At 36.4% G+C, this 18,798-nt stretch overlaps 1 protein-coding gene across 1 annotated transcript; it reads right to left on the bottom strand.

The window, feature by feature from the left end:
* Positions 1-4,994: 4,994 nt before the first annotated feature.
* Positions 4,995-18,410, bottom strand: slc6a18 (solute carrier family 6 member 18). Its single transcript, XM_059349552.1, has 12 exons — positions 18,114-18,410; positions 14,700-14,840; positions 14,476-14,613; positions 10,593-10,774; positions 10,404-10,514; positions 10,201-10,313; positions 9,356-9,484; positions 9,112-9,268; positions 8,186-8,390; positions 7,937-8,096; positions 7,665-7,827; positions 4,995-5,283 (listed from the first exon to the last, which is right to left on the bottom strand). Exons 1-12 carry the CDS (start codon positions 18,253-18,255, stop codon positions 5,059-5,061), a joined length of 1,866 nt encoding a protein of 621 aa, XP_059205535.1. The 5' UTR covers positions 18,256-18,410; the 3' UTR covers positions 4,995-5,058.
* Between the last annotated feature and the right edge of the window lie 388 nt (positions 18,411-18,798).

Here is an 18,798-nt window from a genome sequence, read left to right as displayed (position 1 = left end):
ATTATATTTACTCTGATCTTCCTCTGTGCTTTGATGAGGCTCCACCAGACTTACAAGACAGCAGTGGCACACAAAGTTATCACGCATTTAGCCAACATTTATTTTTCACATGCCTTCAATTTCTCACAAGAGATTTAGTCAGTTACATAAATTGAGTTTTTAAACATCTCAGGATTAAATGAAGTTCATAACAATTATTTTAATTTGCACTTTTCTCATCAACATTATGAAGAGCTTCAAATATAATAGGCACTTCAAATTAATGCATTTCAAAACCAAGTTACAAAATATGTTCCGTTTCATATGAAGCCTTAAGAATTTTTGTTGATGGAAAATATTTATATTTATAGATGGATTTATAAGCAAGCATATGAGTAATTTTATTCTGAAATCATTACACTTAGTCTGTAAACAAGGAAACAACAGAGAAACATACACATGATGCCCCACATTTTTAGTTTGCTGTGTTGATAACTTCCTTTAAAGGTGGTAGTATCTGTATCAGCAATTTCATTTACAGCATAAGCATATTGTTTTCTATTTAAGGTCCTCCTCACTGCCTCTTCCCCTGGTGCGGACTACTACTGGACACACACTCACTCCAAAGACTATTCCAGGTGAAGCGTCCCGCCAGTTGTAATTATTCTTGCATAAGTTAATGTTATTTTTGCAGTCTTTATGGCTTCTTGGAAGCTGAGTGAAACCCCTCCTCTGCTGTACTTTGTACCTGCCTATAAACATTCTTGGGGAGAAGTCCAAATCCCTCATAGATGACTAATATACTTTCATAGAGCCCAGTATGTAACCACATATCTATTTGTCTCTTGTAGTTTTTGCAGTTTTAAAACTATTGTTACTTTTTCTTCTTTTCCATTTCTCACAGCTACACTGCAAAAACAGAAAAGTTGGGTGAACTCAAAATTTCAAGGCAACAAACTTCGATAAAATTTTAAGTTGGACAATTAAACTAAATATTTTAAGTTTTGTTTTTGAGTTTGCTCAACTCTGAATTTCTCTGCTACGATTGTAACGCCGCTATGAAATGTCAGCTAATGTTGCGACCACAATTTTGAGTTAGCATTGATACGCTAATGGCTACTCTTGTAGCTGTAACAAGCAGCGCCGCTAGCATCAGTTAGCCGCTGGCATTAGTTAGCCGCTAGCATCAGTTAGCCGCTAGCTTTTGCTAATGACCGAATTTCACTGCTTTCCCGCATTTCACAACAAAGAAATAAGAGTTATCAGAACTATTGTCCCTTGTTGTGAACCCCAACTTAAAGATATAAGTAACAACAACTCACAAACTTGTTTTTGAGCAGACAACTGGCTTCCTTTGTTGTGCTAACTTACATTATTGCCCTAAATGTCAGTAATTTATATTTCCAAGTTTTACCAACTTAAATCACTGTTTTAGGCCAAAAAATACAAGTTGGCTTTTTTGCAGTGTATGCAGGCCAGTCTTTACGCTTCAGCCTTACTTTGGGCTCGTTCCACTCAGCTGGACAGCAAATGAGGAGGAAACTGATGCCATGCCTTGTTGCCCTGAAGGTCAGGGAAATACAGTGGCTGCATTAAAAAAAAACTCTTCAATTGGAAAGCATGTCAAGTGAAAGGTCCACTACAAAGGTTTAAATCTTGTTTAAAAATTCTCTTGACCCACTATATGTTAAAATCAGCTGCAAGATAAACAGATAAGGGCTGCTTTCTTCGACGGACTCAGCCTAAAGAGGTAGAAACATAAACTTCGAACAAATGATGTGGTCGGTGGCATCAACATGTAGAGTCAACAGTATCCAAGGTTGCTGTTTAAGAGTTGCTGCAAAGTGGTAAATAACAGCTGTAAACCTGTCAAGTTCCAGAATAAATGAGTTTATTACACCTGATGTTTCACTTTAACAAATAAGGTAGCAGACTGTTCTCAAATATCAGTAAATATGTACAGGATAAATAGTGAACTGGATCAGAGAACAGAAAATAAACCTGCCTGTGATATGTGTCAAGTCCAAACATTAATTAACCTTTCTATATAAATGTTTTCACATTTGATTGAGATGCCTCAATGAAGTGGTAGTCGCATATTTTTCCTTTTTCAGTCACTTTTCTTCCGTTTCTGCACCTTTGCTTTTGTGCTAGTCGCATATTAATGGATACCTTTTCTTTTTCAATTCTCTTCTTAAGCATTTACAAGCTGTTGCTTTACAACAATTACAGCTCAGATAAATGCAAATCTTCATACACTACTTACTTCCCCTCTACAGTGTGCTCATTTAACCCTTTATCAGGCAAAGAACTATATTTGGTAACTTCAGGTAATATTTCGAGAAAAAAGTTGCAAATTTACTAGATTAAAGTGGCAAATCTACAAGAAAAAAAGTCGCAGATTTAAGAGATTTAAAGTGGCAAATATGCGCGAAAAAAAGTCGCAGATTTACGAGAAAAAAGTGGAAAAAAAGCAACTTTTTTCTCCCAGATTCACCACTTTAACCCTTAATAGGGCACTCATTGAAATACTTGCAAATTCCAAATTTCAACCCTAGAGAATATTGGAGGATATTACATACTGCCAGAATGTTTAAAAAAAACATACGAAAATAATATTTTGAGAAAAAAAGTTTACGAGATTAAAGGGGACAAATCTACGAGAAAAAAATGCGCAGATTTATGAGATTTAAAGTGTTGAATCTTGGAGAAAAAAGTTGCTTTTTTCCAACGTTTTTCTTGTAAATCTGTGACTTTTTTCGCGCAGATTTGCCACTTTAAATCTCTTAAATCTGCGACTTTTTTTCTTGTAGATTTGCCACTTTAATCTAGTAAATTTGCAACTTTTTTCTCGAAATATTACCTGAAGTTACCAAATATAGTTCTTTGCCTGATAAAGGGTTAATAAAAGAGGCACAAGAAGGGTAATAATCAATCCCTGCACTGAGTTGAGAGCTCATTGTACCACATTATCTCAGAATGTAAATATCTGAGAGGGCAGGGCTTGTCTCTGTCTTCACCTTTGTCTCCTTGTCTTTTCTTTTTTCCTCTTTAGGTTCCATGTTTGTTCCCAGAGCTTGCCCTTTGGTCAGACGGTTGCCAAGAACCCCGTCTACTTCCTGCAGATGATATGGGATATGGCTGGATACACAAATCAGCTCATCAGGCTCAGCAACAGAGGCAACATTCCCTTCATACATCTGGAAAAAAATAATTTAAGCAACATCAAGTTCAAAACTTACTATCTGCATTTTCCCATCTCTTCCCCTTCCTCTAGGACTGATTCTAGGCAGTAAGACCCAGACTGGCGTTGTGCAGTAGACCAGCTGTTCTCAACCTTGGGGTCGGGACCCCAATTGGGGTCGCAAGATGATTTCTGGGGGTCGCCAAATCATTTTGAAAGTCAGCTCTGTCTCCACTGTGTTAAAGTGTTAATGTGTTTTCGTCTTTTTGGTCACTTAATGTCGTTTTTTGGTAATTTTGTGTTCTTTTTAGTCATTTTTTGTCTTTTCTGGTCATTTTGTGTCTTGTTTTTGTCATTTTGTGGTCATTTTGTGTCTTTTTTGGTCACTTTGTTTCTTTTTTGGTCATTTTGTGTCTTTTTTGGTCATTTTGTGTCTTTTTTGGTAACTTTTTTCTTTTTGGGGTTATTTTGTTTCTTTTTTTTGTAATTTTTGGTCAATTTGTGTCCTTTTTTGGTCATTTTGTGTCTGATTTGATCATTTTGTGGTCAATTTGTGTCTTTTTTGGTCATTTGTTTACTTTTTTTGGTCATTATTTTTTTTTTTTGGGTGATCTGAACTGTGCGTGTGAGATTCTTGTCAGTGAGTGGGGGTTGCAGACAACATGCATGTTAAATTGGGGGTTGCGACTCAAAAAGGTTGAGAACTACTGCAGTAGACTACCAGCTAGCTGCCAAACCAACCATGAAAACCGCAGCAACTCAAAGGTATATAGAGATGTTTTGTCCTGCTGACTGAAATATTTGTTTTGTCTACTTTCCTGAAAGTCCTTTAAAAAAAAAAGTGGACAAAGAGAAATGTAACCTAATCTCTGTCAAATTAAGAAAATACAAACCTCATTTCCCTCATCTCACCCTCAGGTTTGAAATCAGTGATGTGGATTTATCACATCTTTAGTATGGCAAACAAATGTAATCCATCTGTTACACAATGTGTCTCTTTAAAGAGGCTTTAAAGAGAGAAAAACAGTCCTTAGTCATCCGATATAAAACACTTAAGTGTAATAAAGATGGATAATCGAAAATCATCCATCTACTGTAACACACCCGCCCACCTCATCCCGAACCTGTTTGTCTCTCTGGACTTTGATTTACACTTTGTTGTAGTTTTCCACAAAGAAGACATGACGTCACTTGGAAGATAATTTTTATGTACATGAGTTCACAGATATATCGCCAGCCATCACATGAACAAGTCAAATTACTATTTTGCTGTAGTTCTTTTTTCTTTTCTTACAATAAACTGAGGACAATATTTTAGAAGTCACGGTAACACTTTACAATAACCATCATTTATAAATGGTAAACAGATAGTTTATTAACGTTTAATCATCATTTATAAACCGTATATAGGCAATTTATAATGGTAAACAGAAAATGTATTAATGTTGAACTATAATTCATAAATACCAAATAGATGGTATATTAATGTCAGTTGATAGTTACTTTACCATTAACAAACAATGACATAATTATTAGTTTATTAATAGTTTTGCACTCATTTTAACATTTTTAACACCATATTAGGTATGTTAATGATTTTGAAATCATTCATATACTTTGAAGACATTGGTTTAAAACATTTAACGATTAAATATGTATGTAAATGGTTAATAATTGGTTTATAAACAAAATGTAAACATCACTTAGATGGTTATTGTAAAGTGTTACCGAAGTCACTCAAAAATCGAACGTCTTTGTGTGAACAGCAGGAAATCTAAGATCTTATGCCAAGATACGTCCATTTTTTTAATGTATTGAAACATAAAAATTCTTACTATAGTTCAGTAACTTTCCAGTAAATTAATGTGAGAATTCCACAGAAGCAGTGATGATGATCAGCATGATGACCGTTTGTCCCTCTGTTCCTTTATTTCAACCTCAAAGCCGTCATTGTTGTAGGGATTCAGGTCGGCACGAGCAGAAGACCTTTTGACTCCACAGCAGATGAGTTTGTAGAGAGCAACCACAGGGATAGAAATCACAGGAAGCACACAGAGCAGGACGATTATAGCAAACACCCAGTCTGGATACAGCTTGGTTTCAGTGTCAGGGAATTTTTCCTGGAGGAAAAGACAAAGGAGCATTAAATGTAATACATACAATATTCTAAAATGATTTCATTTTGAAATAAAGTTGAATAATATTTTTTTGTGAACTTCCTCTCTTTAAAATCGATTCCATTCATATATTTAAGCTACAGACAGAAAGCAATATCTGTGACTTTTTTCGCACAAATTTGCCACTTTAAATCTCTTAAATCTGCGAGATTTAAAGTGGCAAATTTGTGCGAAAAAAGTCGCAGATTTACGAGATTTAAAGTGGCAAATCTACAAGAAAAAAAGTCGCAGATTTAAGAGATTTAAAGTGGCAAATTTGTGCGAAAAAAGTCGCAGATTTAAGAGATTTAAAGTGGCAAATTTGTGCGAAAAAAGTCGCAGATTTACGAGATTTAAAGTGGCAAATCTACAAGAAAAAAAGTTGCAGATTTAAGAGATTTAAAGTGGCAAATTTGTGCGAAAAAAGTTGCAGATTTACGAGATTTAAAGTGGCAAATCTACAAGAAAAAAGTTGCAGATTTAAGAGAGTTAAAGTGGCAAATTTGTGCGAAAAAAGTCGCAGATTTACGAGGTTTAAAGTGGTGAATCTGTGAGAAAAAGTTGGTTTTTTCCCACTTCTTTCTCGTAAATCTGTGACTTTTTTCCACGCAGATTTGCCACTTTAAATCTCTTAAATCTGCTACTTTTTTCTCGAAATATTTTTATTTTGGATATCCGCTGAAGTTACCAAATACGGTTCTTCGTCTGATAAAGGGTTAATCTTATTTCCCTAATGAGTTTATGGTCTCAATCACTAGACAATAAAGCAGGATATACTTTCAGGTGCGGCTACTTTTTAATGAACCAGTCTTTGCCATGGTGAACTGTGTTTTCGTCTTAGAACTCTGACCCTCTCACAGTGTGTTTTTTAAGATAATTTCGATTTTTAAGCGTAAATTTTAAGCTACAGACAGAAAGCAATACGCTTAGCTAACTGTTTCCATTTGATTAAAGCATATTTAATTACTCACTTGTTGAGTTTTTGCACAAGAGCATTGTATCTATAATACATAAAAATAATAAAAGTAGTCACCATGACAACACCCAATGGTTTGTGGATTATTGTTTCATTCTGATAGTTTCTGTTTTGTTTTGTTTTTTGAAAACAGAAGCAACTGTGTTTGGAGGGTATAGCTGGGATAGAGGATTCCAAGTTAGCAGCTTATGCTAGCTAACTGCTAGCTTGGTTAGCAAAATGCATCTATACTTAAAAAATAAACAGCTGACTCTGTAGAGTCCTTTTTGTCCATCTCAATGGTGAACAAGACATTTTAGGTGACCAAAATGTAACTGTCATGAATTAAAAAATACACTGTGAGTGATTGAGACCATAAACTCATTAAGAAAATAAGATTAACCCTTTATCAGCCGAAGAACCGTATTTGGTAACAGCGCTTATCCAAAATAAAAATATTTCGAGAAAAAAGTTGCAGTTTTAAGAGATTTAAAGTGTCAAATCTAAAAGAAAAAACGTCGCAGATTTAAGAGATTTAAAGTGGCAAATCTGCATAGAAAAAAGTTACAGATTTACGAGAAAGAAGTGAGGAAAAAAGCAACTTTTTCTCGCAGATTCACCACTTTAAACCTTGTAAATCTGCGACTTTTTTCGCACAAATTTGCCACTTTAACTCTCTTAAATCTGCGACTTTTTTTCTTGTAGATTTGCCACTTTAAATCTCATAAATCTGCAACTTTTTTCGCACAAATTTGCCACTTTGAATCTCGTAAATCTGCGACTTTTTTCGCACAAATTTGCCACTTTAAATCTCATAAATCTGCGACTTTTTTTCTTGTAGATTTGCCACTTTAAATCTCGTAAATCTGCGACTTTTTTTCTTGTAGATTTGCCACTTTAAATCTCGTAAATCTGCGACTTTTTTGCACAAATTTGCCACTTTAAATCTCTTAAATCTGCAACTTTTTTTCTTGTAGATTTTCCACTTTAAATCTCGTAAATCTGCGACTTTTTTCGCACAAATTTTCCACTTTAAATCTCTTAAATCTGCGACTTTTTTTCTTGTAGATTTGCCACTTTAATCTAGTAAATTTGCACATTTTTTCTCGACCCCATTTTGATATCCACTGAAGTTACCAAATATAGTTCTTCGCCTGATAAAGGGTTAAGGGTTATTTCCTCACTGACTTCTATACAATCGAGACTTCTTTTTACAACCAATGCTGTCTCCCCCTGCTGGCCATTGGAAACAATGAAGGTTTAAGGCAGTTTCGCATTAGGATCACTTTTTTTCCGACCTGGCGGTTACCCCTTCTTTATAATATAATGGATATAATACTGGATTCAATACTACTGAATCCTTAACATCTCAACATCTCGACTTGCTTACATAGTCTGGGTTCCATGCGGGGTAAGTGGGATGTTTCTGGGCCTGGACGAACACGTAGGCAACCAGCACCACCAGCAGCATTAATGGACTGATCACCAACCAGCAAGCCTTCCAGAATATGTTGGGCCTCTTGCCAGTCATGAAATAGATGTCTTCACTGAAACTGTCAGATGATATAGAGACCAGAGAAAATTATTAAGACACTGGGATCTCAGTTGTCATAGGACTATAGTGTAGCACAACAGGATATCAAAGAAAGGAGAGAAAGTTACTTTTTTATTCCATGGACATAAGCGACTCCAATTATCTCAAATAATGCAATGATGAGCAGAGGTACAGAGCCCACATAGCCGTTAAAGACCTCGACCCAGTAGTTCCCCGAACCAAGGGTGAAGATGAGCGCCGTTAAGAAGGATATCAAGCAGATGATCGCTAGGGAAGTGAGGAAAAAAGTTTTTAGAGAGAATTCAGGAAAAAAACATGGATCCTTTTTACTTTAGCTGAAGCTGATTTACAGGTACCTGTTACGACCTCACTGGGGATCCACTTGGGAACTAGTTTGAGGTCGTTGATGGGTGTGAGAACTCCCTCTATGTTGCCAAACATGGAGGAGAGTCCCAAGCTGAAGAGCATGACGAAGAACAGGATGGCCCATATCTGAGATCCTGGCATCTCTATCACTGCTTCAGTAAACGCAATGAAAGCCAGGCCGGTACCTGATACGCCCTGGGGGAGGAAGATGAAAGACATCCAAGAAACGAATGAGTAAGCATGAACTGTTTGTACATGTTTGATAGTAAACTGCAAAAAAAGAAAAGTTGGGTGAACTCAAAATTTCAAGGCAACAAACTTCCATAAAATTTTAAGTTGGACAATTAAACAAAATATTTTAAGTTTTGTTTTTGAGTCTGCTCAACTCTGAATTCAGATTTTTGTCAACTCAACTGTAAGTTGTACTAACTTATAATTTTACATTGTAATAACTTTTAATCCTTACTTCTGCTAACTTCTGCAATCTGCTGAATTGGCACGATTGTAACGCCGCTATGAAATGTCAGCTAATGTTGCGACCACAATGTTGAGTTAGCGTTGATACGCTAATGGCTACTCTTGTAGCTGTAACAAGCAGCGCTGCTAGCATCAGTTAGCCGCCAGCATCCGTTAGCCACTAGCATCCGTTAGCCGCTAGCGTCAGTTAGCCGCTAGCTTTCGCTAATGACCAAATTTCACCGCTTTCCCGCATTTCACAACAAAGAAATAAGAGTTATCAGAACTATTGTCCCTTGTTGTGAACCCCAACTTAAAGATATAAGTAACAACAACTCACCAACTTGTTTTTGAGCAGACAACTGGCTTCCTTTGTTGTGCTAACTTACATTATTGCCCTAAATGTCAATAATTTATATTTCCAAGTTTTACCAACTTAAATCACTGTTTTAGGCAATACCTTGTTCAGAAATGCCTGCAGGTCACAGGTCCTCAGGGTCTCCTGGGCCACCTCAGCTGGAAATGTACTATTAAGATAACTAAACCAGTCATCATAGTTCTCCAGTGTTATGTTCTGGTCTGAAATCTCAAAGCGGTTCGTCAGAGTCAAGATGTTTCTGCAGATTGGATGAGAAAATAATGTGATCCATTGTTATCAGCAAGGAAAAAATCTCTGGAATTATATGTAATATGTGTGTACGTACTCATTTATACAGGCGTTCAAGGCAGCGTTGGCTTTAAAACCCAGGATGGAGAAGATGGGAATGGAAGCGTAGATAGATGTGGCACTATTAATTAGTCCGACTAAAAGAGTATCCCTTTCACAGTTGTTTCTAATGGACACAAAACAGACAAGTTTTATATGCAGTAATTCATCAACATTTATCTAAGGCAGCTGTTCTCAACCTTGGGGTCGGGACCCCAATTGGGGTCGCGAGATGATTTCTGGGGGTCGCCAAATCATTTTGGAAGTCAGCTCTGTCTCCACTGTGTTAAAGTGTTCATGTGTTAATGTGTTTTCGTCTTTTTGGTCACTTAATGTCTTTTTGTGGTCATTTTGTGTTTTTTTTTTGGGTAATTTTGTGTTATTTTTAGTCATTTTGTGTCTTGGTTTTGTCATTTTGTGGCCATTTTGTTTCCTTTTTGGTCATTTTGTGTCTTTTTTAGTCATTTTGTGTCTTTTTTGGTAATTTTTTTTCTTTTCTGGGTTATTTTGTTTCTTTTTTTGGTCATTTTTGGTCTTTTTTTGGTCATTTTGTGTCTTTTTTTGGTCATTTTGTGTCTTTTTTGGTCATTTTGTGTCTTTTTTGGTCATTTTGTGGGGGTTTTTTGGTCAATGTGTCCTCTTTTGGTCATTTTGTGTCTTTTCTGGTCATTTGTTTACTTTTTTTGGTCATTTTGTTTCTTTTTTGGGTGATCTGAACTGTGCGTGTGAGATTCTGTTCAGTGAGTGGGAATCGCGGGCAACATGCATGTTAAATTGGGGGTCGCGACTCAAAAAGGTTGAGAACTACTGATCTAAGGGAGGTTAAGGAGTTTTAGCCCATACCTTTCTTCATTGTAGCTGGAAAAAGCTATGAGACCTCCAAAGGCCAGAGAGAGAGAGAAGAAGATCTGGGTGGCGGCGTCCAGCCACACCTGAGGAGTCTTCAGTATCTCCCACTACAGCGTGTGTAAACACATAATATCAGGTCATTGTGTCCAACATAAATTATTATATCACCTGCAGGAGCAATTAGTGGTCTATCTCACATTGGGAGTGAAGAGGTACACCAGTCCATCAGTCGCTCCAGGCAGAGTGAGGGCACGGATCAGGAAAATAGTCAGCACCAGGTAAGGAAACGTGCTTGTCACGTACACTGCCTGAAACATACAAACATATGATATAGCTTCAAAGCACAAAACACATGACATTATATGTTTTTCACCAGGTAAACAGACCTTTCCCACTGACTCGATGCCTTTGATAAAGCAGATGTAGACCACACACCAGGCGCTGGCCAGACAGATGACCATCCACCACTGGAGGGAGCCACTGGTCTCGATGTCAGGTGTGATGTTCAGGGTCTCACGGTACCAAAAGTAGTTCACGGGAGTGCTCTTCACACACTCCTCATTGTACTCTGTGTGGATGCAAGCAAAGCAAAGAACAATGGCATATGAAGAAGCTTAATTTTGAAGAATATACTGGCTAACACCAGACTAATCACAAATGAGATCTGGTCTGGAAACCAGCCGTTCATTTCTCCGTAGAGGAGGTGTGGTTTACGATCCTCCGGAGCCGTTTATTGGGCGCTTAGAATGTCTATCAAAGCGTCTGTAGGTAGCTCTTAGCCAATCAGATCAGTTATACCAGATGAGGTAGTAGAGCGACACAAATTGATTTTTGTTGTGTGTGTCTGTCAGCTGTCCCCCGGCTCGTAGCGAGATCACCAGCGTTACGGTAGCGGGGCTAGTAGCGGCGCTAACGGGGCTAGTAGCGGGGCTAGTAGCGGCGCTAGTAGTGGCGCTAGTTGGTAGATAAGTAGTTTAGATTTTTCCCAAATCCTGTAGGAAGCAAGGCTAAAACATCCTTTTTCGTGGTGAAACAGGAGTGTAAAGTCAAACGTTACTCTAAACTAAACTCTAAACTATTTAAAACACCATCTAAAGCTCAAGAGAGTGTCGCGTCTGCTGCAGCCATGTTGGATCCATAAGAAAACTACAAAACTACAAGCTTCCGTCTGCCGAGTAGTACTCGTCATCGTCTTGCCGTCCCTCCCCGTTCTGTGATTGGATCCCTAAAACAGGGCTAAGAAACGGCCCTGGTTTCCAGACTGCCTGGAGGTTCGAAATGAAATTTGAGCGCGCAAGGCAGTCTGGGTATTCCCAGGCTACTGCTGTTGTGAATATTTTCTTAAACATGATTTTCTCACACAAAAAGTGAAAGAAAAACCTAAGAAGCAGTTGAAATCACATCTATTCTTTCTCTCTTATTGAGAAAATCTGGATCTGGCCTCTGACCCGCCCACCAACGCTGCACATGCTATTAGCATATTAGCATAGCTTGCACTGCAAACTGTGGCAATAGTTTCAACATCTGGTCTATTTCCTCCACTCAAGGAGACATCAGAGATTGAGGAGGTCTGTTACAGAAATCGGTGATCAGCTTACATATCAGACTGGTGTAGCTGGCATCCTTTAACCTGCTAGCTTGTAACTGCAGTAGCCTTAGACGTGCATGCTACACTGGAAAGGGATAAGTGTTTATTGGCATGGTTGTTGAAAATAAATAAGACTTTTATTTGTGTTCTTTGCCTCTCACACACTCCACTGTGAAAAGCATGCTCTGTTTATGCCATTTTTAGTGTAGGATCCCTTTGTGCCATAAAACAATAAAAATCCAATAGTGTTCCTATTAAATCTGACCTGAAATGCCACGAAGAGCCTGGTAGTAAGCCAGTCCTCTTGCCTCTTGTGACTTAGCTATAATTGTATATACTTTAACTCAAACCAATGTGACACATTGGAATTTTACATGTGATGTTATAGGCAACACATCTGTCACAACGATGGTCGTTTGAAGCTTCATTAGTAATCATTTGAATGCTGTGCAGCCTTTTTTTTTTTTTTTGCATGTCTATTAATTTTGTTTAATTGAAATTATTATTAGTATTATACTATTTGTAAAGTTAGATTGCTGCATAGGATTCTTTCCAACTCGTGTCATCCAAACATTTTATTGGGGGAAAGAGGTTTTTGGAAAATTTTCAAAATTCTCTATATATGTTGCTGCTATATTATATTAATTTGAATGATATTAATCAAAGTAGGATTTTGTTTGAGGACTTTTTATTAATTTTTTTCAGGGTGTTGACCTTTGAAGCTATATATATATATATATATATATATATATATATATATATGTATGTATATATATATGTATGTACATATGTATGTATATATATGTATGTACATGTATTTATATATATATATATATATACAGCATATATACATTCATTTTCCTTGATGTAAGTTTTAATCTGACCTAACTGACCTGAAGTAAACTAGTGTCCTGCTGCGTGGGGTGATGAGGGAACTATCCCTTCTCAGGAAAGTTATCAGCTCCAAGGAAGTGGTTGTGCTCGATGCCAACCTCCCTTTTCTGTTATATCTTTGATGTTGTAACTACAAATATGAAACTGTGTTCTGTAACTTCTTTGTCAGACTCATTGAATACACTGCTTTTTTTTAAACTTCTTAAATGTTCTATTCTGTGTTTTTTTCTATTGTTGTTTTTATTCATGCTACCTCAATATTTTATTAGGGCTTCGGGGCAATCGCACCAAGCACTGGTCCCATACAGCATAGCTTCCGAGCACTACTGTTATACTGTGGATTTCTTCTTATTCCTCTTGCGGACGCAATTTCGCCCCGCTACTAGACAAATTATATATCAAAACGTGCGGTTTGATCGGGATCGGTGTGCTATTACTTTTCTCTACGGAATAAGAATTTTTCGCGACTTATGTCGCGAAAAACTGCCCAAAATTTTGCATTGAAATGAATGGGACGGCCGAAAGAAAATGAGCAAAAAAGAACATTAATTGAAGATTTTCAGACGTCTACTTCTCCGGCATAATTTCACCTAGAGACTCCATTTAAACTTTAAACAGTAGACAGAAGTCTTGTGTATTGGCGTATTAATTTGCGTTTCGATAGGTCATATAGTTTTTTATCAATCCCTGTTCAATGACCATGATCATTTTTGGAGAAATTCTGAGATTATAATGGGTGTGTATTGCACGGAATGTTCGTGTCAGAGTGTGTGATGTCATCGCTCAGAGTGTAGAGGGAGAGGTAAAACTGTCAAAAAATAAATTTTAAAACTGCGCTCCAGGCCGCAAATTCCACTCTACAGAAATAATTTTTACATAGAAACGTAGGAAAATTTGTCTTCTCACTCACAATCCTCTGGTAAAGCTGTCAGAGTTATAGTTAGTGCGTACGACGCACAGATTCGCCACCAACACCACCAACAGCCTCATTGGCTCCCATATTAAAAACACAGGAAGATTTCAGAAAAAAGGAAGATGGAACAGTTTTTTTAGATCGCTCTAACAAAGCTATGTTTTAATTTTTCTTTTTAAAAAATCATATGTAGACGTTCAGGAAGAACTCGGGACGCTCAAAGTGAAGTCGGATCAATGATAGGTATTATGGTTTTGCCAAAAATGCTTTCTGTTCGAGGACAGAAATTCGAGTCTGTCCACCTCTGCTGTCACTCTTTCAGAACATTAACAGCTGCAGTTAATTCTGTTGATTGCTTTGATCTGATTGCCTTTGATCTTTGATGTGATTACAGTTACAGATACACACACACACACACACACACACATGCACTAAAGTGCGCACACTCCTCACACATGCATACACATGCTTCATATACGCACACACAGGTAACTTTATGCGATTTTCGCTACACACACAGGTAACTTTATGTGATTTTAATTACACCTACACACACACACACACACACACACACACACACACACACACACACACACATATTTTGAGGTTAAAGGGCATAGTTTGAAATCTCTGAAGAATCTCATCATAGTGTACACACACCGGCAGTAGCCCCCGTGGCCCTTTCAGAATTTCCCCAGAGGAAATTTTCTAGTTGTATTTTATCGTACTTGAAGACCGGACTGCTGTGACAATAATGAATGATGAATAAAGTTATCTATCTATCTATCTATCTATCTATCTATCTATCTATCTATCTATCTATCTATCTATCTATCTATCTATCTAAGAGCAGCTATGTGGGGTTTCTTGTTACCTGTGAGGCTCTCATTGAGGGGACACTGGCTCCACGGCAGGGGGTTTTGGAAAGAGTGAAAGAAGTACCAGAGCACCCAGGCCAGGATTGTGTTGTAGAAAAGGCCCACCAGGAACGACACCAACATGGAGGCAATTCCTACACGCAGGAAATCAACATTTTCAGTTCTTCAAATAAGGAAAAATATGACTAATACATGTTACTCATAATTCTAGGCCACCCACCGACTCCACCCAGTAGCGGTGAGATGGAGTTCCAGACGCCGATGCTGCCCTTGCGGAGCCTCTGTCCTATGGCCAGCTCCAGGTAGAGCAGGGGGAGGCCCTCAAACACCAGCGCTATCAGGTAAGGGATGAGGAACGCACCTGGAGACACAAAGTCAACAATTACGTCACAGCTAAACACCAGACAGATTACACTGTAATTATCTACAAACGTTACAGAGAAATACGGCTCCTAATCAGGACCCTGCCTGACACAGTTAAACTTGCCACGTCAGTAGCCATTTTTAAAAACAGATTTTTTGTTCTGACCGCTGGGACCTTGAAAGTCACGTGACTTGGAACAAACCAATAGCCACGGGATATGAAGTCATTAACTTGCATTGTAGCGAAATCCGTGTCAGTTTCACGGAAATTTGAGCGAATCCGTGGCTATTTCACGGATTTCTGTGATACCAGGTTGGTGTGGTTGTGGGAGTGGGTGCACATGTGTGAGTAAGTAAGTGTATATGTGGTGAATATGGAATAGCTTGTCTACATGCACTCTTCAATTAATTTGTAATCGATTTTTGTTTGTTTTTTCTGTGTTTTTTGTTGTTGTTTTTTTAACTGTAATTATGTATATACATTGTGAAGCACATTGAGTCTGCCTTGTGCATGAAATGCGCTCTATAAATACAGTTGAATTGAATTGAATTGATTTGACCTCATTGGTACATTATAGTGAAACAAAAAGAACCTTTTTTTAACCAATATTTTATTCATTTTTAAACAGACACAAAACAGAGAACATACATGACAGCAGAGGCAATTAAGAGAGGCAAAAAATAAACTAAAATAAATAAAATGAAATAAAAAACAAGTAAAATAAAGATACAGGTAGAAGTAAAACAAACACAAGAATAGCACGGCTATAATGGACAAAAATAAACTTTTTATTTTACTTTTTTATACATTAATCAAGCTGTAATAAGATAGATTTCATTTTACGTTTAATATGTGCATTATAATACTAAAACACTTCCATAAATTACATTTTACATTATATCTTTTTTTCTTCTTTACATTTACTTGCCTAAGTAGGTGTATGTTTATGTTTATATTGTATATCTTTTATGTATTTTATTTATTGTCGCACTGCTTTCTGGAGTCAGCTCTTAAATCTCATTGTACATGTGTATAGTGACAATAAAGGCATTCTAGTCTATTCTGTTCTATTCTATTTAGATACTGAATAATGATTTTTTTGGCAGATTTTAAAAATGACCAAAATCATGAGTGGAGTCAGGCTAGTAATAATACTTAAAATAAACAGTAATAAAACCACCCATCATAATAATATAATATATTATATTATATATATACACTACTGGTCAAAAGTTTTAGAACACACCAACTTTTCCAGAATTTAATTGAAAATGATGCAGTTTAATGTCTCAGTCTACTCTGAAATTAATGCACATTTGCAACATTTAAAATTCTTTATTGAGCATGATAGCGTTTTGAAAATAAAAAAAAGATTCAAAATCACATTTTATGTTGAACTAAAGGATTAAAAAAAGACACAAAATGACCAAAAAAAGACACAAAATGAAAAAAAAAGACACAAAATGACTTACAAAGACATGAAAAGAATTCAAAAATGGACAAAATAGCTTGTTTACCCATTTCTTGTTCCCTGAAAAAGGCCTACTTGCATAATTCTGAAATGTACATTATCTTTCAGTTTTGGTTAACCTTACCTTTTTTTATTTACCTCTGGCAGTTCACCACTTACCTTTGTACCCTTTCAAGCTGTTCATTTGACTTGAACTGCTTGAATTTCAGTAAAAAATGGAAAAATTGGGGTGCTCTAAAACTTTTGACCGGTAGTGTATAATCACCTCTGCTTCAAATAACACTTACTGTATATAAAGCTAAAGGTACGCAAGAAAACGCTGACTAATTGTTCTCTAAGCCGAGGTCAAATAGAGCTCAGCTTCCGAAATCTAGAGTCAATATGTGACGTTGATACACTCGATGCAAATTTACAGAATTGTTTTTTTACTCAACATAACCCTGACCCAGGTCCTTTAGGATCTCACCAGGAACTATGAGGAAGTAAACACAGGAATTGGGGCAGTTGAGCAGAAACAATCCCTGATGTTGACAGTTATTATTCAAACACAGATAAGGTTCACCATTTTAACAAAGACTGACTTAGTCCATTTGTTAAAGCCTAATTACACTGAAGTGTTACTGCAATTCAATTCACGACCTCGCTTAAAGATAAAACTGTCCAAAAGGGTTAGGAGGAATATTTAAAATAATAATTGTAATGGATAAAAACAAAAGATTTCGGTAACACTTTACAACAACCATCTAAGTGATGTTTATAGATGGTTTATAAACCAATTGTTATTGAAAACATTTACAAAATTCAATACATATTTAATCTTTAAATGTTTTCAAGCAATTTCTTTAAGGTATAAGAATCATTTTGAAATCATTTACATACTTAATATGGTGTTAAAAATGTTATAATGAGTGTAAAGCTATTAATAAACTAATAATTATGCTTGTTTATGGTAAAGTAATCTATTTGGCATTTATAAATTATAGTTCAACATTATTACATTTTCTATTCACCATTTTAAATGGCCTGTATACGGTTTATAAATGATGATTAAACATTAATAAACTATCTGTTTATCATTTATAAATGGTCTATTTACATCTATAAATGATGGTTATTGTAAAGTGTTACCAAGATTTCTAACTGCAAGCTTAATTAAAACCAGGTGTGACGTTGGAGTAGGTACACTGTAAAAAAAAAAACGTTGTTTTTACGGTAAAAAACTGGCAGCTGTGGTTGCCAGAACTTTACCGTAATAAATACGGTGCAACTTTTTTCTAATATTACGGTAAAAAGATATTGACACTGTTGATTTCACGTTTAAGATTGCATTTATTCCATTTTTTTTACCGTATAAATAAAAGGTTTTTCCATCAAAAGATTTGACATGTAATTGACAAGAAAATACTTTATAAATGCCGCATAAATTAAAGATTTTACCATTAAATATTACAGTATATTTCTGCTATAGATATGGTGTTTAGTACATTTAACAGTGAGAAAAAGTATTTTTACAAAAAATAAATTACAGTGATGCTTTTTGTTACAAACACGGTGCCAATGTGTTTTACAGTAATAGAGTAATGTTGTTTTTTTTAAATTTAAAACCTGTAAAAATACTGTTCTGGCTGATATATACATTTACAGTATTTAATTGTTACTGAAACTGAATTAACCCATTTATCATTTTACGGTCTTTTACTGTCATGGCTTAATAGTTTTTCACCGTAAAATCTACAGACATTTTTTACAGTGTACATATAAGGCAACTCATATGTTAACATCTTATTATAGCATCTCACCTCCTCCATAGATTTGGCATAGATACGGAAAACGCCAAATGTTCCCAAGTCCCACTGCAAAGCCAATACATGTTAACAGGTACTGAACCTTGTTGTCCCATTTGGGTCTCTCCTCCACCACAGAGTCTTCCGCTTTTCCCATCCTGAACCGGAAATAAAAGGTTTTTCACAGTTCCAACTGTGTTACAAAGATGCACCTCTCCTAAACTTCACACCAGCAGTATATTTTTTGTTTTTGTCCAGAATTCTCCTGCTGATCTCAGCTGTCAAAATAAAATAAATACAGTCCTGAGTGTTTTAGTCCAAGTGATGTTAAGTGCTCCTCTCTCGTCCTCTATCTCGCTCTCTTTAGTGGGCTGTCCTTCTGACCTATCAACCTATCAGCTGCAGCTTTTAGCGGAATAGATTTGATTGTTTTTTATGAAGAAAGCAGGCCACCAGGAAGGAAGTGAAAACGTCATTATGCATGATGATTTAGTGGTTAAACCTACCTTTTTTTTAAATGGGAGTGTGCCTAACCTCGGATTAATGGATAACCTGATGATGCTGTTTTAATGTTTCACTGACTTAACTGTTCGGCTGCTGCCAATGAAAAGACACCATAACAGTTGGATTACCACCAGGTTGTATCTTTATACAGTCAATCAAACTTGACTCATACTTGACTATTTATACATTAAAGAGT

Source organism: Centropristis striata, chromosome 14 (genome assembly GCF_030273125.1).
Source record: "Centropristis striata isolate RG_2023a ecotype Rhode Island chromosome 14, C.striata_1.0, whole genome shotgun sequence".
In the NCBI taxonomy this organism is placed as follows: Eukaryota; Metazoa; Chordata; class Actinopteri; order Perciformes; family Serranidae; genus Centropristis; species Centropristis striata.
This window is presented reverse-complemented; position numbering and strand designations above follow the sequence as displayed.